At 34.9% G+C, this 27,119-nt stretch overlaps 2 protein-coding genes across 4 annotated transcripts; one reads left to right on the top strand and one right to left on the bottom strand.

Moving 5' to 3' along the window:
• Positions 1-1,372: 1,372 nt before the first annotated feature.
• Positions 1,373-6,357, bottom strand: LOC107859192 (protein transport protein Sec61 subunit alpha). 2 transcript variants are annotated; one of them, XM_047406822.1, is made up of 8 exons: positions 6,100-6,286; positions 4,581-4,703; positions 4,336-4,495; positions 3,550-3,777; positions 3,105-3,459; positions 2,873-2,997; positions 2,597-2,732; positions 1,373-1,818 (listed from the first exon to the last, which is right to left on the bottom strand). In XM_047406822.1, the coding sequence occupies exons 3-8, from the start codon at positions 4,479-4,481 to the stop codon at positions 1,579-1,581; spliced, it is 1,230 nt and encodes a 409-aa protein (XP_047262778.1). In that variant the 5' UTR covers positions 4,482-4,495; positions 4,581-4,703; positions 6,100-6,286; the 3' UTR covers positions 1,373-1,578. The 2 variants fall into 2 exon arrangements, with proteins under 2 accessions (XP_047262778.1, XP_016559596.1); XM_016704110.2 differs by having other exon boundaries at positions 4,336-4,703; positions 6,100-6,357.
• Positions 6,358-19,084: 12,727 nt separating this feature from the next.
• On the top strand, positions 19,085-26,569 carry LOC107859194 (ER lumen protein-retaining receptor A). 2 transcript variants are annotated; one of them, XM_016704111.2, is made up of 6 exons: positions 19,085-19,482; positions 20,399-20,664; positions 22,292-22,407; positions 25,925-25,998; positions 26,087-26,150; positions 26,229-26,569. In XM_016704111.2, exons 1-6 carry the CDS (start codon positions 19,392-19,394, stop codon positions 26,263-26,265), a joined length of 648 nt encoding a protein of 215 aa, XP_016559597.1. In that variant the 5' UTR covers positions 19,085-19,391; the 3' UTR covers positions 26,266-26,569. The 2 variants fall into 2 exon arrangements, with proteins under 2 accessions (XP_016559597.1, XP_047262776.1); XM_047406820.1 differs by having other exon boundaries at positions 19,190-19,482; positions 20,309-20,664.
• The last annotated feature ends 550 nt before the right edge of the window (positions 26,570-27,119 follow it).

Here is a 27,119-nt window from a genome sequence, read left to right as displayed (position 1 = left end):
TTTTTTCCCCTCAAAAATGAAAGGAATAAACAAAAGCAGAGGTAGAAATGGATAAAAAGGGAACAAATTTTCTTTTAATTTGGATGTAATATCACAGTAATAGACAAAAAGAAGAAAAAAGACACAGCTAAATTCCAAATTTTACTAAGCAGCATATAGCTCAAAGCAAATATTCCTGTGAAAAGACAATCTATTCATAAGCCGCAAAGTTAAAGCGACTAATCACTAAAGTACCAAAATAGAAGATAAACATAGACCTTGTTTCACGTAGATTGGGGTACTAGGATTAAAAGCAGAGCGGTTGTGTAACAATGAAGGTTTTTCATACTATATAACAGTTTCATCTGGGTCAATTTATGCACACCTTTACTAGTTCGTCAGAATTCACTACCTTTCACTAACGGAAATATCGAGTAAGTCCTAATAAAATGTAACCATAATTTTGCAAGAATTGTGTAATATTGCTCTATTTTTGCATCTCGTAGAGAATGGCTAATGGGAGGACAAGTCCTCGTCCATTTTCCGTTCTGTTCCCTATGACTTTACACATCTAAAACTGCTTTCATATTCATGGATCGTGATCCAACCATTGGCTATAAAGAGAGGCTCATTTGGATACAATCAAGTACTTGAAACATTATCAAAAAAGAAAACTGTTATGCAAGTGGCACCACTAGGTACACCAGTGATCATGAAAATAATTTGCAGCAGCACAAGATTTTTGTGATAGTTTGGACCTTCAATTAGAGAGGGTTTTAAAGAACGCTTCACAAGGCTGAGGATACTTATTGCAGAAGGCAAGTATCCCTCAGGCTCATTGGAGGAATCCAGAAATGAATATCAATCCCCAAAACTGGCTAATTCCTTGTGGTGCCGTAGCTTTTCTTGAAAGAAGTACAAATATACATGGAATGTGTCGGTAATAAATTAGCAAAATAGGTGTAATACTGGTGCACTAAAAGGAATAATGTTTATCACTGAGTTAACCTAGTGTCTTCCAAACATTTCTGGCTTAAAAAGTACCAAGTACCCAATGGAAATTAATCCCTACGCAGCAACGGCAGTAATGGTATTTATTGCCACAGAAAAGACCCTTCACAGGAAAGATGTACATATTATTGTTATTGTTCTATCAGGCTGGGTCAAGTGTCTCTACAGTAGCTCATACACTCCAGTAGGCTAGTTGTTTCATTGATAAATGGCTATCTCACCTCCCAGTTTCATCACTAACACATCATGGAGTATAGGAGAAATAGAAGGGCATAATTTCATGGCTAGAAACCAATAAGCGAAATACAAGGGGCCAAAAACTTGTTTACGCATGACGATTGTATCACCATCATTATGCAAGGAAAACTAAATGGAAACGTAATGCAAAATTCTGTGAGAATCTCTGTAAATTAACCTAGTCTTGTCTTGTAAACATTCAGGCTCATCGGCACAGTTTGAAACAGAAAACTTACAAAATTTAACAGAAAAAACTTGGGGCTTAATATCTATCCATATGAAGCCAACAAAGTTCACTACATTGCTCTCTTGGCTTGAAAGAGGGGGATAAACTAGCATAAATGCTACAGCCTACAAACCAAACATACCCAATTCAGTGGCCTTCTCCTTCTCAAATGTCTCAAAATACTGGTAAATGATTGTGACTGCAAGAAGAATTCCAGTTCCTGATCCAATCGCTCCCATCAAGTCTGCCAAAACTGTCAATGCACCAATGCAAACTCCTCCAAAGGCAGCTGCAGTAGGTATGTAACGATTTAATTCCTTCTGCAAGTTGGAATCACGATGACCAGGCATCACCATTTGTTGCTCCTGCAAAGCAATAAAAATTAGAAGCGTCATAATGATGTATTCTTGAGAGCCATATGCATCTATAACAAATCAAGAAGATAACATAATTATTAATGCCAAAGAAAATGCTTGTAATATTTCTTATGATTTTGTTTTGTTTTAATGTATTAGCTAATTGGGAAAAGAACATTGTGTTTAAGTTGGGTTTTGGAAGAACTGGTGCGTTGCAAATTATCTGAGCAAATCAGTTTTCTTGGACTGTTTTTTTGAGAACAAGAACAAAAAATCACTTGTAGAATTTGTTTTTTTAAAAGTTTAACACCTATTTTTTAAAAAACAAATGTTGCTGGAAATACATAATCCCGAAATTGTACCATAACCACTATTATGCATCTCATGACCTACGGGCCACGCGAGGCAATCAAGCTCCAAGAACCAACATATTCCCTTCAGAGGAAAAGGTAACCAATGTTTTCCGTAATAAATTTTTATTACTAGTAGAATTTTATGGGTAGTCAGCACAATGGAAAGAACACTCAGTGGTCTTTTTTAACCTTTTTTAATTGGAAATAAAGAATTTTTGTTAATTCAGAAATACTCTATAGCAGATATTTCTCCTTCTTATAACCCCAGTGGAAAAGTTATCATTCTGGTTGACATCCATACCAAAGCACAAACACTAGAAGTTTGATCATGTAAAATTTCAAATAATTTTACTGCCAAATCAATTTGGAACAAATAAATAGGACGGGAGACTGAAAGTATACACAACTAAAGCAAAGGATACAAGATCATTTACCTTAAGCTGCTTGGCAACATCTCTAGCAGATGATCCAGAAACTTCAATCCAAGTCTTTGAGAACAGGGCACAGGCTGACAACATAAACACTATATAGAAAAGAGCATGGAATGGATGTGACACCATTTCTGCCAAGCTGAAATACATAAAAAATTACAGTCAATGGCATTTGAAGAAGAAACAATAAGCAAGAACAAAAATGGGGCTCAACCTAGACTTGTGACGAACTTTTACAAAAAATAGTGACTGATTATCTGAAGAGAAGGGGAACAATACCTTGATGGAGCAGTAACAAGGTAAGCAAGACCAGCAACAGGAACAGATTGTCCAGAATATTCAGATTCTTTCCATGTTCCTATCATATCCACCAAGAAATTTCCACCATATCTCCTGTAGAGCAACTATTCATAGAGAAAAGAGAAGGGGCAAGAAGAAAAGGAAATTGTTACGCTCTAGGAACAGGAAACAGCGAGTTGTCACAATAAACAAAAAACTTTAAAATTGATACCTGAGAGATGAAATAAAGGTTGGAGACAAGTGCAGACTGCAGAATAATAGGCATGTTTGAGGTGTAGAAGAGTTTGATTGGGTAAGAACCTTGCTGTCCACGGGCATTCTTAGATCTAACTGGCAAAACTACGCGGAATCCTTGGAAGTAGATAACAATGAGGAAGATCAACACAGTTGCAAGAAGATTTGTAACATTGGGGAGACTTTGCCGGTAGAAAGCCTCTCGCAGGGCACCAATCTTATTTGATCTAGTAATGGTAAGATGGAACAGGGCAATAATAGCACCTTCAAATTCAGCACCACGCCCGGTATTGATTGTTGTGGGACTAAACGCCTTCCAGATAATGCTTTCACTGAAAATATAATCAACTTGGAATCGTAAGCTCCAAGGTTGTAATGACAAACTCAAAACAAGATTTTTTGACAGACAGTACGAAACTTACCAGATATTGGTAGCTATGAACAAGGAAATTCCAGAGCCAAGACCATATCCTTTCTGAAGAAGTTCATCTAAGCACATGACAATGATAGCAGCAAAGCAGAGTTGAAGGATAATAAGGATAGCATTTCCAACACCCAATTGGCTAACACTTCCGTACATCCCAGACAGGACATAAGCAACTGCCTCACCGACAGCAATCAGGATACCCAACAACTTTTGAGCACCATTACTGCATGGGATAAATTAGTTAAGAGAGCACATCAGGCAGTTCATTAAACAGAACAGCTAATAGAAACATCATAAAAATTTACTTAATAGAAGGAACAAAAAAATTTGTTAGATAACTGAGTAACAAGTACAAAAATGATACAGCTCATTCTTGGGGATATGGGTGAGGGGAGTAATCGCACAGAGGGAGAATTCAAAACATGAACGTTGTCTCAACAAATCAAAATAACACAACTAATCTAGGTCCTGCAAAATGATTCCCACATTAAAGATACAGATCACATCATCCTCATAAGTTCCAAATAATACCCTACTATTACCACTGCACATGGAATTAAAACAAGAGAACTAATCTAGGTCCTGCAAAATGATTCCCACATTAAAGATACAGATCACATCATCCTCATAAGTTCCAAATAATACCCTACTATTACCACTGCACATGGAATTAAAACAAGAGACAGCTAGCCAAATGAAACTGATGCAAATTACATATAGCCGTTAAAAGAGTAAAGAAATAAAATAAAAGAAATAAAATCTAGGAAAAGAATTAACTTACAGAAGTGCTCGGTCCTCACGGACATTGTTGTCCACTTGAATGATTTTTGATCCAGCTAACAATTGCATCACCATTCCAGAAGTCACGATTGGAGTAATTCCAAGTTCCATGACTGTACCACGGTTTGAGGCAAGAATGACACGCATCCAGTAAAAAGGATCTGCGCCAGTTGTAGAGTGTATGCCATATAGAGGAAGTTGACTGCAAACCAGAAAAATACCAAGCGCAATTACAGTATAGATAACCTTCTCTTTAAATTGAACCTTCCTATCAGCACTCTGAACTTCTGGTAGGAAAGAGAGAAATGGTTTCACAAGGTGCAGCACTCTGAATCCTCCTCCCATTGTTCTCTATTAACAGACCTATCTCTGCACAAACCAGAAAAAGAAAAACCAAACACAAGATCTATTAGACAAATGGCGGGGAAGATCTAGTGCCTCAATTATATAACAGTAAAAAGTACAAACATCTTCAAAACAATAAAGGGGAACACATAAATGTTCAACTTCAGAACTTCTAATTGTGGGACTCACTCGTGGTCGTTCATTATTTTTATGAACATAGTTAAGCAAGAAATATCAATTTCAGATGAAATAATACCAGAATTAACATCTTCAAAACAATAAAGGGGAACACAAAAATAGTCAACTTCAGAACTTCTAATTGTGGGACTCACTCGTGGTCGTTCATAATTTTAACGAACCTAGTTAGCAAGAAATATTAATTTCAGATGAAATAATACCAGTATTAACATCTCAAGATAGATTTTAGAGCAGAAATCCAATCAATGAGAAGTTATCATTCATTCAAATTCAGTGATTAAGAGTAAACCACTAATTTCCTCATTAAGAGCACATAGGACATGCTTGGCACCCAAAACAGGAACACAACTAAGCATACAAATAGAGCTGATAACTGTAAACAAAATGAGATTGCTTATTCATTTTTTTCAATGGAGACGAAATGAGATTGTTTTATTCCCCCAACCTCCCTCAATTCCAGAGGTCAAAAATATGGGCATCACAGATATCAATCAACCAACAGATTCCTGCTAATAATAGGATAAATTAAACCACTAAATATACAAATAATATTATATCCGTGCAACAATTCTCTTGGAAGCTTACATCACTTACAATTGTTGACAAAATTAAAATAGACAAGAGATTTTTATTGAAAATCCATACTTATATCAAGTTTAAATTTTTTTATGCCATTAGGAAAACAAAATTTGGAGATACAAAATAATTCATGCGCTCTAAATCAATAGTACCTTCTTAATGTCGATACAGAGACAAAAACATCAGCTCTGTTGTTCATGTACCAATTCAAATATTGTGCGTGATCGATTAGTGAACATCACATAAATAATAAGTTCATTTCCTCATCCTTTCCATCAAGCCATATCTCTAACTGGATATCATGAAGGCATAACGAAGACATACAAAATATACTTTCGCGATCTAGATCCTTTCACGATCACATTAAATCAAAATCAAATAGCCAAAAAACATTCAGAATTTCGCACTCCACAGAATTCACACATACAGCTTTGACACAAAACAGATCTCGAGCTAAATAAACTCATCAGATCTATAAATCCAAATCTCAGCTCCACAAAATATTACCAATTTCACACCGTTTATCGATCTATAGATCTCTTACACAAATGATCTCATTTTCTCCATACACAAACAAAATCAAAAAAGTAAATCTCAATTATGCTAAAATCTACATGCAGGAGAGCGATCAGGCGTGACTTACAGCGGCGTCGACGACGATTTGGAGATATCCGTGGACTATTATTCGCTCGATTTCTCCGTCGAGCTAAGCTGCTATTTGTAGGGTTTTGACCATGAGAGAGAGACAGGATAGAGAGAGAAGAGGCGGATCTAACGGATTTATGTGCAAGCGTCAGCAGTTACTTACAGAGATGGACGCCGAGTTGGATATTAAAGTAAATTATAAATTAAATGAAATAAATAAATAAATATCTTCATTTCGAGCCAATTTACAAAAATGCAGTTGGTGATGGAAACGTGGCAATTACCTTTCTATGCGAAGCCACGAAGCTTAACCAATGGTATTGTTACACGTGGATAGTGAAACGGATTTAATGGTCACTGTTTGTGTTGTAATGTAGTAAGGGCCAATATAGAAAAAATGTGAAGGAAATGGAATAAGTCAAACCCCATTTTTGGCCAGTGAGAAATGAAATAGTACTTATTTATTTTAAAAATTACTACTATAAGATAAGTATTGTTATGATATATGAATGTTTATCAAGATCTATTTGATGTCTATTAGGATTTAGTGTATTTGTCTTTTAGAGTGAAACTAGGGTAAATTTCTCCTATAAATAGAAGAACTTCTTTCATTGTAAATCATCCCTTAAGAGAAGAAATAACAATTACTTTCTCTATTTTTTCTACTCTTCTTCTTTATTCTTTCTTATTTTATAACACGTTATCAGCACGATACTCTACCGTCTCAAATTTGAAGGCTAAGGCTAAGGTATTATGATCTATTTAATGTCTATTAGGATTTAATGTATTTGTCTTTCAGAGTGAAACTAGGGCAAATTTCCCCTATAAATAGAAGGACTTCCTTCATTGTAAATCATCCCTTAAGAGAAGAAATAACAATTACTTTCTCTATTTTCTCTACTCTTCTTCTTTATTCTTTCTTGTTTGAAGAAATAATAATTACTTTCTCTATTTTCTCTACTCTTCTTCTTTATTCTTTCTTGTTTTATAACACGTTATCAGCACGATACTCTACCGTCTCAAATTTGAAGGCTAAGGCTAAGGTATTATTTTTTTTATTTCTTCCCTTTTTCATATGGCTAACAATCTTACGAAGTGTGAGTTCGCTGTCCTTCAAAGCTCGGGCAAGAACTATATTTCATGGGTGTTGATGCTGAAATCCACCTATATGCTATGGGTCTTGGAGACGCCATAAAGAATGAAAACACAACATCTAGTCAAAATCGTGCTAAGGCTATGATTTTCTTGCACCTTCATCTTGACGAAGTTCTGAAAATTGAGTACCTTACTACTAAGGATTCACTCGTATTGTGGAATAGCCTAAAAGAAAGGTTTGACCACTTAAAGATGGTCATCCTCCCGAAAGCACAATATGAGTGGATGCATCTAAGATTTCAAGACTACAAGTCTGTTCATGAATACAATTCTGTCATGTTCAGAATTTCTTCTTTGTGGAGAGACGGTCAATGATAACGATATGATGGAAAAGACGCTCTCCACTTTTCATGCCTCGAATGTGCTCTTACAGCAACAATATCGAGAAAAAAAGTTTCAAGAAGTATACTGAACTGAGTTCTCATCTTCTCGTAGCTGAACAAAATAATGATTTGTTGATGAAAAATTATGAGAACCGACCAATTGGATCTGCTGTAACACCCCGTATTCAAGTACATGTATTGGCATATTCAAGTACGTGTATTGGTCTTATTTATATGGAATTAATTTTTTATTTTATTTATACCGGAATTTGCCCGTCGATGGTTCCATACGAAGGTTATTGAATAAGCATTCCAACGATATAAAGATTTCCAAAAACGGATAAGTTTTGGATATAATCGAGCACGTTCGAAACTATAAAACGGTGGCCGGGATATGGTGAATAGTAAATGTGCAGGAAAATTTCCTGCACACAAACTACTGAGGCCTGCCAGTTTTTTGGGGTCAACTTTAAACGCTCATAACTCCCTTAATATAATGAACTGGGAGAGCTGCCACCTATGAAAAGAAAGATCTTTGAGTCTTCTTTCCAATGCAATTGGTTTCATCCAAATCCGACATCTGAGTAATGAGTTATACTCGTTTTACTTCAGCCTCTCAAAACAGATTTTTAGGGTCAACTTCAAATGATCATAACTCCTTGTACAGGACGAACTGGGTGACCTACTTTATATGAAATGAAAGCCCTTTGAATTATATTTCCAACTATACCAATTTCACCCAAATCCGATATCGGAGCAAAGAGTTATGGTCTATCTACATTAGCTTGTCAAAACAGTCCACCATGGACAGATTCGGATTTACTTAAAATTTTAAGGGCAATATGGTCATTTTCCATCACCTCATGAACGAAAATTGGTCATTATATACATATACTTAGCCTCATATCCATTATTTATCATCCATTATTGAAGACTAAGAAACCCTAGCCAAATTTCAACTCTAATTATCTTGTGATTCAATCGTAGAAAATCCAAATTGATTCCGTAGTTGTGTTCACCGTCTCGAGGGCTTCGAGAAGCACCCCTTATTTGTGCCAACAGGACTTCAAAATCAAAAGGGCCATTTTATGGTAAGGATGTAAATTATGTTGGTGTTATTTATATGGATATGTATATATATGCATGTGAGCATAAGAAGTGTGTTATTTGATTGTTGTTGAAAGATGATTGGAAATGATGTTGGATTATTCTTGTGCATGGTTGTATTATGTTGAATTGTGAAGGGATTTGGTGTGATGATGTGGTATTGAAATGGTGATTATATATATATATACACATAAACCTATTGTTCAAGTTGGTTTTTGGAATGCTTTGCAAATATTGGTTGTATGGAATTATGGAAGAGAATTGTGGTGTTGGGTTGCTAATACTAGATGCCAAATATTTCATTGTAGATAAGTGATTTGTAAAGGCGGAAAGTTGTGTTGAATTGGTATCCGAATCTACGACGAGGTATGTAAAGCATACTCTAACAATGTTCTTTGTCATGAAAACACCAATGTTCCATCAAGTAAGATTCCGAGGTTGTCCAAAAACATGTATTGTTCTACATTACCTACGAAGTTGTTTCCATCCTATAAAGTGTCAAAATGTTTCATTGATATACCAAAAGGCTCTTATTTCATTGTTGTGATATTGATGATTCTGAAACACATTGTTGATGTACCAATGAGTCTTTATTACATCGTTATTGTATAGAAGGTCTATTACTTGGTTCCTATTGATATATCATTGTTTCAAAGTATCAAAAATGTGGTGGCGACCGAAATAACAATCTCAAAGATTAATTGAACTAAGTGATGGGAGTTCTCTCTTATCGGGTGGTATCCCAGGGGCATAAGCCTAGCATGGGTCGATCCCTATTTATGTGTTTATGGGTGGTATCCCAGGGGCATAAGCCTAGCATGGGTCGATCCCAGTTGATATGTACTGGAGGCAGCCTAATGGTCATAGTACAACACAGTAATGATTACAAAGACGATAAGAACGAAGGTAAAGTGATTGAATAAATACAATGTACAGGTTGTCACAAGTTCTAGTAAGTGTGGTCCACTCCTATTACGACTTATTCACTTGTTTCTGATTTCTATTGAGCTCCTATATCATATGTGATTATCTACAACTTTACATACTCAGTACATATTTCGTACTGACGTCCCCCACGGGGACCTGCATTTCATGCTGCAGGCACAGGTGCTTCAGCTCATTCACAGCATAGATAGGAGCCAGGTCATACAGCTATTGTTGGTGAGCTCCAGTTTGCTTCGAAGCTTTCCGAGTTGGTCCCGTATGTTTTGTTATTGTACAGGAGTCATGTGTGGGCGGGGGTTTGTCCCGACCCTAGTTATGTCATGTACATCCTAGAGGCTTTGTAGACATAAGGAAAGGTAAAGTCGTGGAAGTTTATATAGTGATGTTATATTTGTATATGTGGTGGCCCCGACTGCCAAGTATTATATATATATATATATATTTGTGTGTGTTGTGCTGATACAGGTAATTAGACCCTTCTATATGCAACGAAGTGCTGTCTAAATTTTTGGTGACATGTAAGTGAAAGTACAGGTATTTGAATGGGTTCTCCCGGGCCTTCTCGGCTTCGGGTGCCAGTCCGGCCCGATGGGATTTTGGGGCGCGACATCTGCATCATTCTCTGAGGTGAATGATGTGCACGCTCACCATGCTAGGCGTGAAAAAGGTCGCGGCTCTGGTCGTGGTCGTGATGACCAAGAAAGAAACCCTGTTCCGGGTGTTAATAATTCATCAAACAAAAAGAGAAAAGATGAGAAACGTGAAGCAGTTACTTGTTTTCGATGTGGCGAAAAAGAACATTATCCACATGATTGTCATGCTCTCAAGCACTTGGTTGATCTTTATCAAGCATCACTAAAGAAGAAAGAGAGAAATCCCGAGGCTAACTTTCTCTCTGAAAATAATGTTGACATCACATGTTTGGATGTAGCAGACTTTTTCGAGCACCCTGAAGGAAAGATTGATCACTTGATTGGTGATGGTTCCGTAAACATAAAAGAATGAATGATTTTTAATTTTGTTTTATTTTTATTGATAATAGTTAGTGAATAAAGAATCATGTAAAAGTAGTTATTTGCATCAGTATTAGTTTTTGATTAATATTGATTAGTTCAATTATATTATTGTTGTTTATTATTGATTGAATTGAATTTTAATTTTATCATTATTTATAAAAAAAAATGATAGTACAGAGGTTTACTTTTCCCATGAAAACAATATGTGGAGTGCTTGCTTTGCATTCATTACAATGTAAAATTATCATTCTTTACAATATTGTGCAAACAATATGATTAAGATTGCATTCACTAATGTATTCTTTATATTAACATTCTTTAATATAATAATATTCTCATATGATTATGTAATATAATAATATTTTTATATTCTCATATCGTAATACGATTACAATATCATCTCATACTAATTGGATATTTTTTTTTTGAATACTTAGTTAAAGTGTGATTAATAATTTTTTTATATTATAAGTTTTTACGTTGTACAAAGATTTAATATATATTTTATTTGGTGCATGTTATTTTATATAAAGATATGAATAATTTTCAAGAAGATATTTGTTTGATTGATTCTGACACTACACATACGATATTCAAAGACAAGAAATACTTCTCACATCTAAACATGGACAAGATTAATGTTACTATAATTTTTAGTAGTGTTGATTTGATTGAAGGCTTCGGAAAAACCATTATAATCTTGCCCAAGGAAACTAAACTCATCATAAATAATGCTATGTTCTCTCCCAAGTCTCGAAGAAACTTGATGGGTTTTAAAGATATCCGTGAAAATGGTTATCATATCAAGACATTTGATGAAATGAATCTTGAATATATTGGTATCACCAAGAATGTCTCTGGGCAGACATGTGTTATTGAAAAGTTCCCTGCTTTGTCTTCTGGCCTGTATTGGACAAAGATTTGTGCAATTGAAGCACATTACATAGTAAATCGAAAGTTTATTGATTCCAATACTTTTGTACTTTGGCATGATCGTCTGGGACATCGAGGATCAATAATGATGAGACGAATAATAGAAAATTCAAATGGGCATTCATTAAAGAACTTGAAGGTTCTTTCGAATGGTGAATTTTCATTTCATGTTTGTTATCAAGGCAAGTTGATTGTGAAACCATCGCCAACAAAAGTTGGGATTGAGTCCCCCGCGTTCTTGGAACGCATACATGGGGACATTTGTGGACCAATTCACCCACCAAGTGGGTCGTTTAGATACTTCATGGTCTTAATAGATGCTTCTTCTAGATGGTCTCATGTGTGTCTTTTATCATCTCGCAACTTGAAATTTACAAAATTGTTGGCACAAATAATACGATTATGGGCACAATTTCCTGATAATCAAATCAAGCCTATTCGCCTTGGTAATGCTGCAGAATTTTCATCCCAAATATTTAATGACTATTGCTTATAGATCGCGATAAGAGTGGAACATCTTGTACCCCATGTTCACACTAAAATGGCCTTGCTGAGTCATTAATTAAACGTCTGCAGTTGATAGCAAGACCATTACTAATGAAAACTAAGTTGCTCACTTCTGTTTGGGGTCATGCAATTTTGCATGCTGCAACACTTATTCGTCTTAGACCGATAAATTATCATAAATTTTTTCCGTTGCAATTGATTTTGGGTTAAGAGCCTAATATATCTCATCTGAGATTTTTTGGGTGCGGTGTTTATGTATCGATAGCACCACCAAACCGCACCAAGATGAGCCCCCAAAGAAGGTTAGGAATTTATGTTGGGTTTGAATCACCCTCCATTATTCGCTATCTTGAACCATTAATGGGAGATATGTTCACTGCTCGATTTGCAGATTGTTGGTTTGATGAGATACTTTTTTCCAAAATTAGAGAGAGAAGATAGTGACATCAAAAGAGAAATTTTGTAGAAAAATTCATCACTATCTCATCTTTATCCACGTGCTTCTATTTGTGAGCAAGAAGCACAAAAGATTATTCATCTGCAGAGAATTACAAATCAAATGCTGGACGCATTTATAGATTTGAAAAGGATCACTAAATCACATATTTCTGTAGAGAATGCCCCAATTCGAATTGATGTCCCTGAAGGACCATCCACTAGTGTCATAGCTAATGAATCTAAAACACGCTTGAAACGTGGCAGGCCATTAGGTTCTAAGGATCGAAATCCTAGAAAAAGAAAAACAAATGGTCAAGATGACACTACGAAAGATCCACATACGAAAGTTCAAGATTTGAGAAATGTTGATATCCCCGAGGGAATCAATGAGCCTGAGACTCAAGAAAATGAGGAACTATCCATAAATTCAAGTGATGTTGAAACTAATCTGAATCGATCTGAAATAGTAGTGGATCATGTCTTTGCATATAATATTGCAACGAAAATCATGCAAGATAGCGAGGATCTTGAACCTCGATATGTCACAGAATGTCAACAAAGAAATGACTGGCCAAAATGGCAAGAAGTAATTCAATCTGACTTGAATTCGCTCGCCAAACGTGAAGTTTTTGGACTCATAGCTCAAACACCTAATAGTGTTAAGCCTGTTGGCTATAAATGGATCTTTGTGCGAAAAAGAAATAAAAAATGAAATACAAAGATATAAAGTACGCCTTGTTGCACAAGGATTTTCACAACGGCCCGGTGTCGATTATGATGAAACATATTCACCAGTTATGGATGCAATAACATTGCGTTATCTTATTAGTTTCACTATCCATGAGAGACTTGAAATGCATTTGATGGATGTGGTAACAACCTATCTATATGGATCACTTGATAATGAGATATACATGAAAATTTTTGAAGAATTTAAAATACCGAAAACATATAGTTCAAAGCCTCGGGAAATGTATTCCATTAGATTGCAAAGATCATTGTATGGTTTGAAGCAATCTGGTCGCATGTGGTATAACCGTCTTAGTGAATATTTATCTAAAGAAGGTTATACGAATGATGAAATTTGCCCATGTGTTTTCATAAAGAAAACAACGTTGGAGTTTGTTATACTTGTTGTCTATGTCGATGACATAAACCTTATTGGAACGCCAATAGAGCTTCAAAAGGCAATTGATTACCTAAAGAAAGAGTTTGAGATGAAAGATCTAGGAAAGACAAAGTTATGCCTTGGTTTGCAAATTGAGCATTTGACAAACGGTATCTTTGTCCATCAATCTGCCTACGCAGAAAAGGTGTTGAAACGATTCTATATGGATGCAGCACATCCATTAAGTACTCCGATAGTTGTTTGATCACTTGACGTGGATAAGGATCTATTTCGACCTCAAGAAAAGAATGAGGAATTCCTTGGTCCTGAAATACTATATCTTAGTGCAATTGGTGCACTAATGTATCTTGCAAATACTACAAGGACTGATATTACCTTTTCAGTAAATTTGCTAGCAAGGTATAGTTCTCCTCTTACTAGGAGACATTGGAATGGGATCAAACACATATTACGGTATCTAAAGGGGACTACCGATATGGGCTTATTTTATTTTAAAGATTGTAATTTTGATCTTGTTGGTTATGCTGATGCTGGATACTTATCCGACCCGCATAAAGCTCGGTCTCAAATAGACTATGTATTCATACGTGGGGGTGCTGCCATATCTTGGAGATCAACAAAGCAGTCTATCGTAGCCACTTCATCGAATCACGCTGAGATTATAGCTACTCATGAAGCAAGCCGAGAGTGTGTGTAGTTGAGGTCCATAATACATCTCATTCGAGAAAAATATGACTTGAAATGTGACAAAGTACCCACAATTTTATATGAAGATAATACAGCATGCATAGCACAACTGAAAGGTGGATTCATAGAAGGAGATAGAACGAAGCACATTTCGCCAAAGCTCTTCTATACACACGAGCTCCAAAAGAATAGTGATATTGACGTACAACAGATTCGTTCAAGTGACAATGTGGCTGATTTATTCACCAAGTCTCTTCCAACTGCAACTTTCAAGAAGATGGTGCACAAGATCGAAATGCAAAGGTTCAAGGATGTTCTTATTAGGGGGTGCTAATACGCGCTGTACTCTTTTTCCCTTACGAGGTTTTGTCCCACTGGGTTTTCCTTGTAAGGTTTTTAATGAGGCAACCTATATGCGTATTGTTAGACATTCAGGGGGGAGTGTTATGATATATATCAATTATAGTGAATGTCTATCAAGATCTATTTGATGTCTATCAGGATTTGATGTATTTGTCTTTTAGTGTGAAACTAGGGCAAATTCTCCCTATAAATAGAATGACTTCCTTCATTATAAATCATCCCTCAAGAGAAGAAATAACAATTACTCTCTCTATTCTCTCTACTCTTCTTCTTTATTCTTTCTTGTTTTATAACAAGTATCTAGTACATCTTTGAATTATGATCAAAATTGCTACGATACACTCTAACTTTAGATGATTTCTATTACCTCTTCAAGTCAATCTTCATATGTTTTTTCACACTTTTATATTAATATAATACATTTATTATATAAAAATAGGATCCCCACTAAAAGTGTCACTTCAATTAAAAAAGTGTCACATCAACAAAAAAAATGAACAAAAATACGTTACTTAAAATTTAATTTAGAGATAATAGAATCTCATGGAAGTTGAAGTTTATCGTAGTAAATTCGATCAGAATTTAGAGTATACCAGATGCTTTACTCAAAAATTATCGATAAAATACTATCTCAAAATTTGAAAATATTAATTTAATAAATTTTGATGTGTGAATGAATGTGATGTAATAAAAAGAAGCAACAAGATAAAGTTATTCCAAGTAAGAATTATAAATATGTTTTGAGTAATTCTTGAAGAAAAAGCAAATAAATTACCAATTACATGTAAAATTAAGCATATTTATATTTTAGTTTAGTTCGACTTTTTCTTGCTGAATACAAAATCAATTAGATAGTATATTTTAATTTGATTCAGCTTTTCAATTGAATATTTTAAGACGTAAATTGAAATTTTCACTATTTTCCTTTTGTCTTCCTCTCCATATAATAAGAATAAATAAACAAATAAATATTATGTTAAGGTCGAGCTGTTATCTCATATATAAATTGTATTGAATTTTGTACACTTGAGCAGAAAATAAGCATTGTCGCTTTCTCTTTTTTTTTTTCGCTACTATATGAAGAAACACCAGACGCCTAAAGAGTACTTCAACGACGTACTCATTGTTGAGTAAAAAAGCATCCAACTAGCTATAGCTACATACAATCAATGAAAAGAAACAAGTAACCTATTCAATTTTTTTTTTTAAAGTACTAAGCAGTTCACTTTTATATATGTGTGGAAAATAAAATTCTCGAGACCGAAAATAATAATCGAGACAAGAAAAATACTGCAACAATCGATTTATTGATTTCAATACGAGTGTTACAATCTCTATGAATTCTCTGATTCGCCTTTTCAAATATAAATTCAAGGGTTTCGAGCTTGATCTTGAACTTTAACTTGAACTTGACGGATTTGATCGGGCTTGGTAGCCTGTTCTTGAATCTTACGGTCTTGATCTTGAACTAAAACAACTAAAACTTGATTTGAAGACTTGATGAACTTGATCTCAACTTGTACTTGAATTCAAGGGCCGATGAACTTGATCTCAACTTGTACTTGAATTCAAGGGCCGTTGAAGACTTGATGAACTTGATCTCAACTTGTACTTGAATTCAAGGGCCGTTGAGCTTGTTCTTGAATCTTGTAGTCTTGATCTTGAAGCTTGGACTTGTTCTTGAACCTGTAGAGAAATCTGTTGTTTTGATCCACGAGTTCTCTCTTGCTTCTTGTTAAACTTGTTGGTCTATGAGGTCCCTACTTATAGTTGTAGGAAGTAAAGAGTCATGATAAATATGAACTTCCTTTGACCAATCACATTTAAGTGACATGACATTTCTTATGGGCTTTTAATTTACTGCATCATTTTGACACGTAGCATGGTTCCATTGGCTCATTCACTTGACTTGGCATGTCATGTTATTTGACACGTGACACTGAATTGGGCCTCTAGAATATGATGACATCTTGGGCTTGATAAAATGGGCTTAGTCTTTTGTAGCCCAAAATAACAATTGGACTTTAATTAAATTCATGCATGTTTGAACTTAAATGATTAATCTAATTATATTAATCCACAATATTTATTTGGGACTAATATATTTTAAATGTAATATTATTCAAATTTTGTACGGATTTAAATTTAGTAAAATTTTATTGCTGACAATATGATTTCCCTCTTTATCCATACAGCTATGTTTGTTGACCTGCAATATAGTTCCTCTAAACTATTTTTAGTTTTTAGCCCTCCAAATATGATAGAACAAAGCACCCTAAAGCACTGCAACAACTTTTTTCTTAAATGTTTTTAAATTTCTCTTGATGCTCTCTAAGATTTATGTTGCCTCACCTGCCTGAATCTGTATATTAGTCAACTGGTGCAATTCTGCTCTTAATTGTCTATTTCGGCTACAGTTCATAAATTAACAGTAACTACTAATTTTCATAGCCTGACGGTCACATAAGCAACATGCAATACAATAACTGATATATTCAACCTTTGTAGTCTTGTCTATTGATCTACCTTAAACAGCTAATCACATGATAAAGTTACGCCTTAGGTGAACCACTAAATTTCAAATAAGAACTACAATGTCAAATTTAGCATGTTCACCCATGAGATTTAAATAACAAATACGTGTAATGAAATAAACTTTATCAATTGTGACGACATATCTAAACTGATCATACCAATTCACCATTTGCTTTTTCAGTGCATTGTTTTTTTTCTAGTACCAAATGTTGTCGAGAGGAGCTACATGTCTCCAAATGTTTGGATCATTCTTCATATAAATTTCATGCACTCATTTTATTCACAAAGAATCATTTTCCATAGTCAGTTGTTACAACAATTTTCCACAGAGGCTCCATTTTAGATCGTGTAGTTTTTAGATCCTTTGTTTGTTAAGTTATAATGATAGATTGTATGCGGATATTTTAAAATGTGGATCATATTCGTATTGTATTTTTAGAATTTAAGATAATGTAAGTGTAACAAAGAAAATAAAAATTTGTATTTTCTGTTTGCAAATTAAATATCGCGTTGCTGAAAAATTAATAACTTGAGATGGATGAATTAAATCATGTTTCTCTTATATAGAACCTGTTTGGCCATGTGAAATGAATTCATATAAGATGAGGTTGAAGTTTTATGTGGACATGCAATTTAAACTTTTTAAGTTGTATATTCTTATAGACATAAAAATCATACAAACTTTTAAGAAATATTTGAATTGTTTTGATTCTTTATACAATCTTACCAAATAAATGAAAATTAACAACAAAAGTCTAATACACTATTATAAATCTATTCTTAAAAAATGTCAATATTTATTGTCAAACTTTATTTCACTAAAAGAATAAGATTAATAAGAGTTATACTACTCTCGTTCCTGAATACTTGTCATGCTCACTAAAAACAAATATATCATAATACTTGTCATTTTAAAAAAATTAAAACATAATTAGTGTTTGTTTACATGTTATTCTTAATTATAAATATGTAGAGGTAATAATATGATACAAAATAGAAAAATATTAAGTAGAGATGATTAAATAAGAGTAAGCTAGTCAAATTATCTTTTAGTAATATTTTTCTTAATGACCATGCAACCCGAAATTGTGACATGTATTTAAAAATGTAAAAGTATAAATTTTGTTCATGTATGAAATAAATGATTGATAAATATAAATTATGGGATCTTTTCTTACAAAGCATAAATTTGTGGGTTCATTTTTTTATTTGAAAAATTTCAAATCATGATATAAAAATTTCATATCAAGATTTTTTTTTTAAAATAAGAATTTTATCTCATGATTTGAAATCATCATATGAAATTGCATGCTTAAACACTGATTTCATGATCTAAATTACGAGATAAAATTGCATGTACAAACATCTAAATAGTCTATATATAACATAATCTATCTATGCTTGAAGAGTCAAGAGGTTTTCAAAAATAATATCTCCATCTCAATTCTGAAATAATAATATGAATTTTGTATACTTTACCCTTTTTAAATTCGATCTTGTGAAATATATTAGATATTATTATTGTGGTATGTATGATTAAAGTATGAGAATTTTCGATATGAACAGTGATTTAATTGTCAAAAATTACTAATTGTATGACTAAATAATTTTTAAAAAACTTTTTCAAAAAATTAATTGTATTTTTATCGTCAAATGTGTCCTAAAAACATAATAAATAGTACTTTCTTTGTTTTATTTTTATATGACTTTTATCGACTTGATATCTATTTAAAAAAAATATTTATTAGATACATTCAAAAAAATTTTCAAAACACAAATTTAAGAATTATACTACAGTACAATTTATATAATCATGACTAGTATTCTTGATTTCATAAATTAAACGGAGGGAGTAAAAGATTACGTCGTTTTCTACACACATGCCTCGTGGACGTTTGACACTGACACGTGTATCTCAAGCCGCTTAACCCCAAAAAAATAAAATAAAATTAATTCCCTTGTTCTCGTTTCAGAATTTCTGAACCCAAAAACAAATTCCATAACTCCAGTTCCATTTCATTTCTACACTCTACTCTCAAAAACTTCCAAGCGATTACCCGCAATCGAACCCGATTAACCCCAAATCTTCATCAATTTCTCCAGAAAATTGAGTTAAATCTAGAATAATCTAGGGCTGTAATACAACGCAATCATGAATATCTTCAGACTGGCCGGGGATATGACACATTTGATTAGTGTCTTAGTTCTCCTTCTCAAAATCTACGCTACCAAATCATGCTCAGGTATATAATCAGTTCCTCTATGTATGTAGCTCGTAGAATCTGAGTAAATTTTCTAGCATGTAATAATAGTTTTTCATTAGAAGGTGAATCGGGGAACCTTACGGTTCTGTTTTCAATAACTTCATCGGCTTTTGTTCGTGTTGAAACCTGAATGAGTAGTTTTGCTTTATACGTGAATGACTGTATCTAATTGGCTCGTAAATTGAGCATATACTGGATTAAATTGCAAGTTATGTCTCATGATTTTGTATGCATTCAGAACTAAATCAGAGAAATTAGCGCGATATTTCATTTATGTGCTAGCTAGTGAATCGGGCAATGCACAGTATACATTATTTATAAGGAAGTAGTTACATTACACTAATTCCTGAAACTCCTAGGACACAGGACAGAACGTTATTGGACCTACTGAGAGATTGCAACAAGCGAGCATTCTTTTTTGTTTCAGCTGAGGACATCTATGAAAATAATTTTTTGAAATCTCTTTGAGCCTTGGAGCTTTTAAGTAGGTTAACTTCATGCCACATATTAAGTAGATGTCTGGATTCTTGTAGGACATTTGTGAAATCAGTGGCATTGTGAGTAATTTGAGAATATGAAAAGACATATGTTAACATGTTCGATTGTACAGGATGTTGTCTATAAAAGTAAATCAACAATACCAGATAAGTATGGTATGTTAGGACTTAAACTACAAATAAGGAAAACCATAGCACATTGGTATTCGCACTGATGTGTGATAGGCAATTAACAGAAGACCAGTTGGTATAAAGAATGACGTGATCTATTTATTTAATATCAAATAAAACATATGCAATTCTTGCAGCATCCTGTAGCTTGAAGTATACTTTGTGCTGAAATCTGAATGACGTGTAGCTGGAAAATAGTTGGCATTGAGATTCTTTGCTGTATTCAGGAATATCATTGAAGACACAAGAGTTATATGCTATTGTGTTCTTGGCTCGTTATCTGGATTTGTTCACAGACTTCATCTCTCTTTACAACTCTGTGATGAAAGTGGTTTTTATTGGGAGCTCTTTGGCAATTGTCTGGTGTATGCGGTACCATCGGGTTGTCAGGCGTTCATATGACCGTGAGCTAGACACTTTCCGTTATTGGATTCTTGTGGCGGCATGTGCCATTTTGGCACTTGTTCTTCATGAGAAGTTTACCGTTCAAGAGGTTAGTGATTTCTAAATGTACTAGTATTTCATGTGGATTATTCCAACATTGATAATCATGCTTATTGTCACTTAATTTTTAAATGTTAGATGGTGACTTATGTGAAGTTGATCTTGGCAAACATGACATCCTGTTGGTGCTTGCAACAACCATATCTTTAGAATTTCAATTGGCTGGCTACAGTGAAATAGTGAATTTCATTATAGAAATGTTGTGTTGTTTCGAGTCCATGAATGGTGAACTTGAATACTACATCTATGCTTTATCGTTAGGTAGTTCTGGTCGGCTATATGAATTATCATTTGCCATGTCACTCCATTTAATCTCATCTCAAATACCTGAGTGCTGATGTAATGTGTGGCTAGGTGGGTACGTAGATGCATTCTGCATTATAAAATTACATTGCAAATTGCTAGTTTTCTGCTGGCTGGCTGCCTACATAGCTATCCTATTTTATTTTGACATGAAACCAACAATATGAGCATTCTCGCAAAGTCAGTCCATAATTGGTGAATGAACACCGTAAAATGTTTCTCTGCTTTATTACTCACATGGTACTCTGCATGTACATGTTTATAGCAACCCTTGAAATAGTGCTTGTACAGATCCTCTTGAGGTGACTCAATTTTTGATGGCCTCTTTCATGACAAGCTATGAAGGATTTTACACCTGCTGAGGAGTTCCCACAACAAGATATAAACCCTTTTACGCTGACAATATATGGTCAGCACCCCAATATGTTAAAGATGATATGTTTGCAGTCATGTGAATTGATTGATCTCCCTTAACTAATCAGGCTGTTAGCATCAGAATCAGCCTGCGCCACCTTCATGAATAATTGCTGTAGTTGCAGTTGTATTTAGTTGCCTGCTAAGTGTCTTTTGTATTTAAAACTGTAATTATGATGACTTATTCATTTCGAGGGCCAACAAAGTTATGGCTGAAGTTTGATCTTGTCTATTTTATATTTGACTTAGGCTACTTTCCCCTATTAAAACTTAAAAGTCAGCTGAACCGCTCGAACTTCTTTTCCCACTGGGCTATTCTTATCCTCTATAACCTTCAAGACCATTGAAACTCTCCATGTGTATGGGCTTGGTTTCTTGTGCAGGTTTTTGACTATTTTGAGTTGCTCATATTATGCTTCACTACAATTTGCACGAGTAAAGACATCTTCTTGTCTATATTATTTGCAATGTCATCATATATTTTCGTTCTTGGTTCCCCTACCCCATTGGTCATCTCCAGCTATTGATGTCTGTCTTGGCTGTTTAAAATATGAGGTTCATCCATTACCCTGGTACATTAAGAGACAAAAAAGATAACTGAGATGTTTCAGTGTTCACGGTATCCTTATAGTCAGACCCATCAGTTTATATGGTTAATGATTTGAGTTTCTCTTTTTATTTTGTGGGGGAGGGGAGGAAGTGAAGAGGAGGGTTGTGCTCTTCTAATAAGCTGCCACATTCAATTCTCTAGATGGCTGATTAGAATTTCTGCGAAGATCCTGTTGCAGAGATTGTGTTACTTGTTTTCCTTTTCCTTTTCTGAGATAGCCTTGATTCTCGAATCTATATTTGTTTGCTCCCTGTTAACACTGTTGGTGCTACACATAATGTTTTTCCAGGTGTTCTGGGCTTTCTCAATATACCTAGAGGCAGTTGCCATCCTTCCCCAGTTGGTGCTCTTGCAAAGAAGTGGAAATGTTGATAATCTGACTGGACAATATGTGTTCTTCCTTGGGTATGCTTCCTCTCCAGTAAATCTGGCCACTTTCTGAAAGGACATTGTTTTGCAGCATATGTCGAAAATTGTAGAAATTTTGTTTTGATCTGGCCGTATCTGTTTTTTAAATCTGAGTTCTATTATCACTCATAGCTGAAATTTGACAATTCACCATTTATTTGTTTCATAAATAATGCAAATTTGCTTGCGAAATAATGCCAATATGGTGCTGGTATTTTACATAAATCTAGAAAAGACTGGTCTCAGGTTTAACTGTGCAAGGAATTAATGAAGTTCATCCACAAATCAATATCATTTACAAATGATTGTAAACATTTGAACTTGAAACGATGTGGTACATTTATCTTCCTTCAAAGCATTGGTTTTCTCTTGCCATAAACCAAACGATGCATGATGGAACTGTATTCCATCTTAATGTCTTTCTAGTTTCTGTCTTCTTCAGCGTATAGAAGTGTTCTTCAGAACTATTTTTAATCACCGAACTTGAAATAGATTTAGGAACATGCTCCAGATCTCCATCTACAGTAGAATACAAAAGAAGATGTCTTAGGTCTTGAGAATCCTTTTCACGCGTAACATTATTGCAAGTAAGATTTCCTTACTCTGCAGGTTATCCTAGTTAGGTTCGCTTTATACACAGCTATAAGACAAAACATGCCATTTTTTGGAGGTGCTTTTGCTTTTCTTAAGCTTTTTCTTTGCCCCAGTGAGTGATTATTGTTTGGCTTTGACAATTTACTTGACTGAAAAGTCTTCTGTTCTTCAAAGCAGTGAATTAGATTCTGAAGTTAGCCCCTCCACCTCTCACTTATTAAAAGAGCCAAGCTCATCTGCAGATCTCACAGTCCATGGCAATTCTTGCAAAACCTATTGTGCTGGCAGTTCTTCTTGGATCTGAGATTTTCTGTATATTTTTGCATCAAGCTTTTGTTGCTCCAACAAAATGTGGCAAAAGGTCTATAGATATAGGAATTACCTCCTTCAGGGAATCCAGGTCAAGCATCTTGCCACCACCTAATCTTTTTTCCATCACCTACCTTAAGATTCATCTTGGAAGAAAATCATCCTATAAATTTCTTATATGTATTCATATTGCAAATCAATGAGTCGATTCTGGATCTGTTCACTAATATCACACCTCCCACCATCTTGCCACCATCTTATATTTTTTTCACCATCATCTACCTCGACATTCTTTCTGACATTGAATTCCTAGATACTTATTTCATTGCATAGCAATGAGCTGATGATATTGGATTTTTGAACCAAGAGCTTTCCATTGCCTTCGATGGCATTCGTCATGTTCTTCTTGTTCATTACTAACTGTGCTCAACCATGTCAATAATAGGGGTTTCTATTATGCAGCCTCAAGTTTTTACAGTTACCAATAACAATTCACTGTTGTCTATTTCACTAGTGAATTTTTTCTTTCCAGAGTTACATCCGAAGGCTCTCCTAATTCTATCCAACTGCCTTTTACACTTTTGATGGAATGGGCTATGAGGTATAGGGACATTCCATAGACTAGGATGCACTCAAGTACACATTACGAGGTTCTGCCTTTTAACACATAGATTGTTAATGTTTCTTTCAAGTGGCTAATTGTTCTCCAAACTTCTGACTAACCTCCTGCCACTTTGAGGCATTCTGTAGCTTGCCCGTAAAAGAGAAGTCTCATGCATGCTGCTGGAAAAGCTTCATCTCTATATCCCAACATCCTTCCAAGAATGAGGAAATGGTGACTCTTTGCCGGGTTTATGTAGATCACAAACTGCCACAAAACCAATAATATATCTCGTGTCTTACAGTTATCTTGCCTTCTATCCTCTGTTCCAACAAAAAATTGAGTCAACATAGAGGAACTTTGAGATAGTGACTGTATTATTCATTTCTGTTCCCCCTTTGAACTTCTCATCCAACCTTTGTCCATAGTTATATACAATACTGAAGAGAAAAGGTGGTAGAGGGTGTTCCTGTCACGCCTGAAGACTTGTCCAGTTGAACCATTTGTCTTCACTCTTCAAAAGCCACAAAGTATTACATTAATATGATCGTAAGTTCACCAGGAAATCCTAATCTTTAGTACCATACTCCAGTTTCGATGCTTTGTGCTTTGGTTGATGATGTGAACTCAGAACAGAAAGCGAATGTGGTTCCTTTCTTTGATATTCATCTCTACTGCAGTTCTTAATGTGTATTTTCCACCTTTCAATTTCTGTGCTGCCAGGCAACTTTTGCATGACATCCCCCATAGATGTCCACCAAACAGATTACAACATTACGTACAAAATCCATCCCCGACTTCAATTATCCTTCTTCCACCACAATTCAACTACTATCACAGTCAGTTTTGCATGCGAATTTGGTGTCAACACTTGGACAATCTTTGAAGACTTCACCTCTGAATAGTCTTTTCATAGGTTGTCGTGATAACTAACTTGGCCAGTTAATTCAGTGAATTTTGTTAGCTTCTTATCTACATCAATCCTTCCATTATTATGGCTAATTTCAGAATTCAGAGTGATTGCTGCCAAATTTCTAGACGAATAAATCTGCCATATGTATTGAGTTTCAAATGACATTCTTCAGTTTCAAGGATCTTATGTAGTCATAACTTGATTTGCTACGAAGATTCTGAAATTTTCTTACTATTATTAGGCATTAGATTGAGGTACTTTAAATGTACTTAGCTTGTTGGCACTTAAAATCTTGAGCCTCCTTTGGCAGTCAATACACTGTCATTTGAGGACGTACCTAGAGAGCAATACAGGAACTATTGCTGGTAGAGGAGATGCCTTTGTTTTTTGCAGAAGCATCTTTTAACTTTGATGCCATTGTTGTTGTGTGTTCCCTATGAAATGATTCTGATCAAGCATTGAGAATTTGTTGTGTTTTAAATTTGGTCTAGGCTTTATATGGTTGCTTTGCGCTAACGTTCCCTCTCTTGTGATTGCTTGCCATGAGCATCTCCATAATAAGGTGTACATACTACACAATGAATGGTTCCTTATCTGAGTTGAGTGCCCGTGCTGTGACTTTAAAGAAAATCTTATCTATAGCTTGATTGCAGTGAAGAGATATTCAGATTCATTAAATCATGTCATATATGTTCGCGTAGTAGCTACACTTACAAAATAGAATGCGGTTATTTCAGAACGGCAGCAAGTACAGCGTAAAGCTACAGAAATAATGAGGTCTTTCATTTAAATGGTTTCTTGAGTTGAGCCATGGAAACTATTTTTTGTGATAGCACTTTACTAGCCACGTCACTGCAAGACAAGGGAAAACCTCTTTCTCACACCACCCTCTCACTGTCTACCCGTTTTTATCATCTCTCTTGGTTTTGTTTTTCTGGCCTGTGATATTATAATCTAACAATTAGAAGTTCTTAAATTATGTACGTGTGACATATGTTCCTTTCTAGTTGAATAATGTCTTTTGAACAAGGTCGCAGTCAGATAGTTAGGATTGATTGGGTATTGTTACTGACATGCTGGTTTTTATGCGATCACAGCGCCTACCGTGCATTTTACATCTTAAACTGGATTTACCGCTATCTGACGGAGCAGCATTTCACTAGATGGATTTGTAAGTTATTGGAAGTACAACCAACGCTGTTTGTTTGAAATTATTTGTAATGGTTCTTTGAAGTTGAATTTTTCTCTTCTTTTTGTAGCTTGCGTCTCCGGTCTTGTCCAGACAGCCCTTTATGCAGATTTCTTTTATTACTACTTCATCAGGTAACAATTTTTTTTAAGCTTCCTGAAGTGGCTCCTCCTTGATGTCGTAAACAAACTGGTAGTAAATTTGTTTTACAGCTGGAAAAATAATGCCAAGCTTCAACTGCCGGCATGAGACAAAGAAGATATATGATGATGATGAACAGTTTTAACATCTAACCGGATCTGGTTTATGCTGTGGCTTGTGGACAATTTTGGCATACTACTTCTCTCTAGACGTGAAATCATACATGGAGTTTGGCTGAGGGTTAAGTATTTCACTGAGCTCCTCCTACATTGTTAAATTCAGATTCTGTACCCTTGTTAATATGACAGAAATATGTTAAATTTGAAAATGTTGGCGGCATTCTTCTGTCAAATGTGATTCAAAACTTTCAAAGATATAGAGATATGACTAATCAATTATTTTGCTTCGTACATATAAAGGTTCTCGGGTGTCTTTTATCTTTCGTTCTTAAGAAATGCTGAACATTAACTTTCCATTGGCCCGGACGATGCTTTTTATTTCCACGATAAGTGACCTTGTAAAGCACGCAGAATAATACTCTGGGATGGCCCTGTAGTTGTTAGGCTGGCGATATCTTTGAGGTCTCAGATAGATTTGTTGAATACAATAAGTAATACCTACCTATCACAGGCTGCAAGTATCTCTATGCTATTGAGATGTTTAAAACACCACCAATGAATAGAGGAGGTTCAATAGTAACTGAAACCAATTTAGTTCCCTATAACTAAAAAACTGCTTGCAATTACCAGTCCAGATATTGATGTCCAGATGTCACACCACCTTCCAACTAATGTGTCCACTGGGTTTTGCGCCAAATATGTAGTTCTGGTACATTATTTTTCGTACCTATGACATTGATGCTTCACCCAAAAATGGAAATTTATGCAGTCTTATCTAAAAGGAGAGCAACTCTCTTTTACATTGACATTTGGTTCGGAAACGGGGGAAAGTACCTTGTAAAG

This window comes from Capsicum annuum, chromosome 2 (genome assembly GCF_002878395.1).
Source record: "Capsicum annuum cultivar UCD-10X-F1 chromosome 2, UCD10Xv1.1, whole genome shotgun sequence".
Taxonomy (NCBI): domain Eukaryota; kingdom Viridiplantae; phylum Streptophyta; class Magnoliopsida; order Solanales; family Solanaceae; genus Capsicum; species Capsicum annuum.
This window is presented reverse-complemented; position numbering and strand designations above follow the sequence as displayed.

What these genes read in the sequence shown, in the direction of transcription:
- LOC107859192 (XM_016704110.2), bottom strand. Translation starts at nt 4,679, where the DNA reads ATGGGAGGAGGATTCAGAGTGCTGCACCTTGTGAAACCATTTCTCTCT. An exon ending in CTTGTTACTGCTCCATCAAG is followed by an intron (nt 2,733 to 2,872) that starts GTATTGTTCCCC and finishes TATGTATTTCAG; the next exon opens with CTTGGCAGAAATGGTGTCAC. An exon ending in ATGTTGCCAAGCAGCTTAAG is followed by an intron (nt 1,819 to 2,596) that starts GTAAATGATCTT and finishes ATTGCTTTGCAG; the next exon opens with GAGCAACAAATGGTGATGCC.
- LOC107859194 (XM_016704111.2), top strand. Translation starts at nt 19,392, where the DNA reads ATGAATATCTTCAGACTGGCCGGGGATATGACACATTTGATTAGTGTC. An exon ending in CAATATGTGTTCTTCCTTGG is followed by an intron (nt 22,408 to 25,924) that starts GTATGCTTCCTC and finishes ATGCGATCACAG; the next exon opens with CGCCTACCGTGCATTTTACA. An exon ending in GCATTTCACTAGATGGATTT is followed by an intron (nt 25,999 to 26,086) that starts GTAAGTTATTGG and finishes TTCTTTTTGTAG; the next exon opens with CTTGCGTCTCCGGTCTTGTC.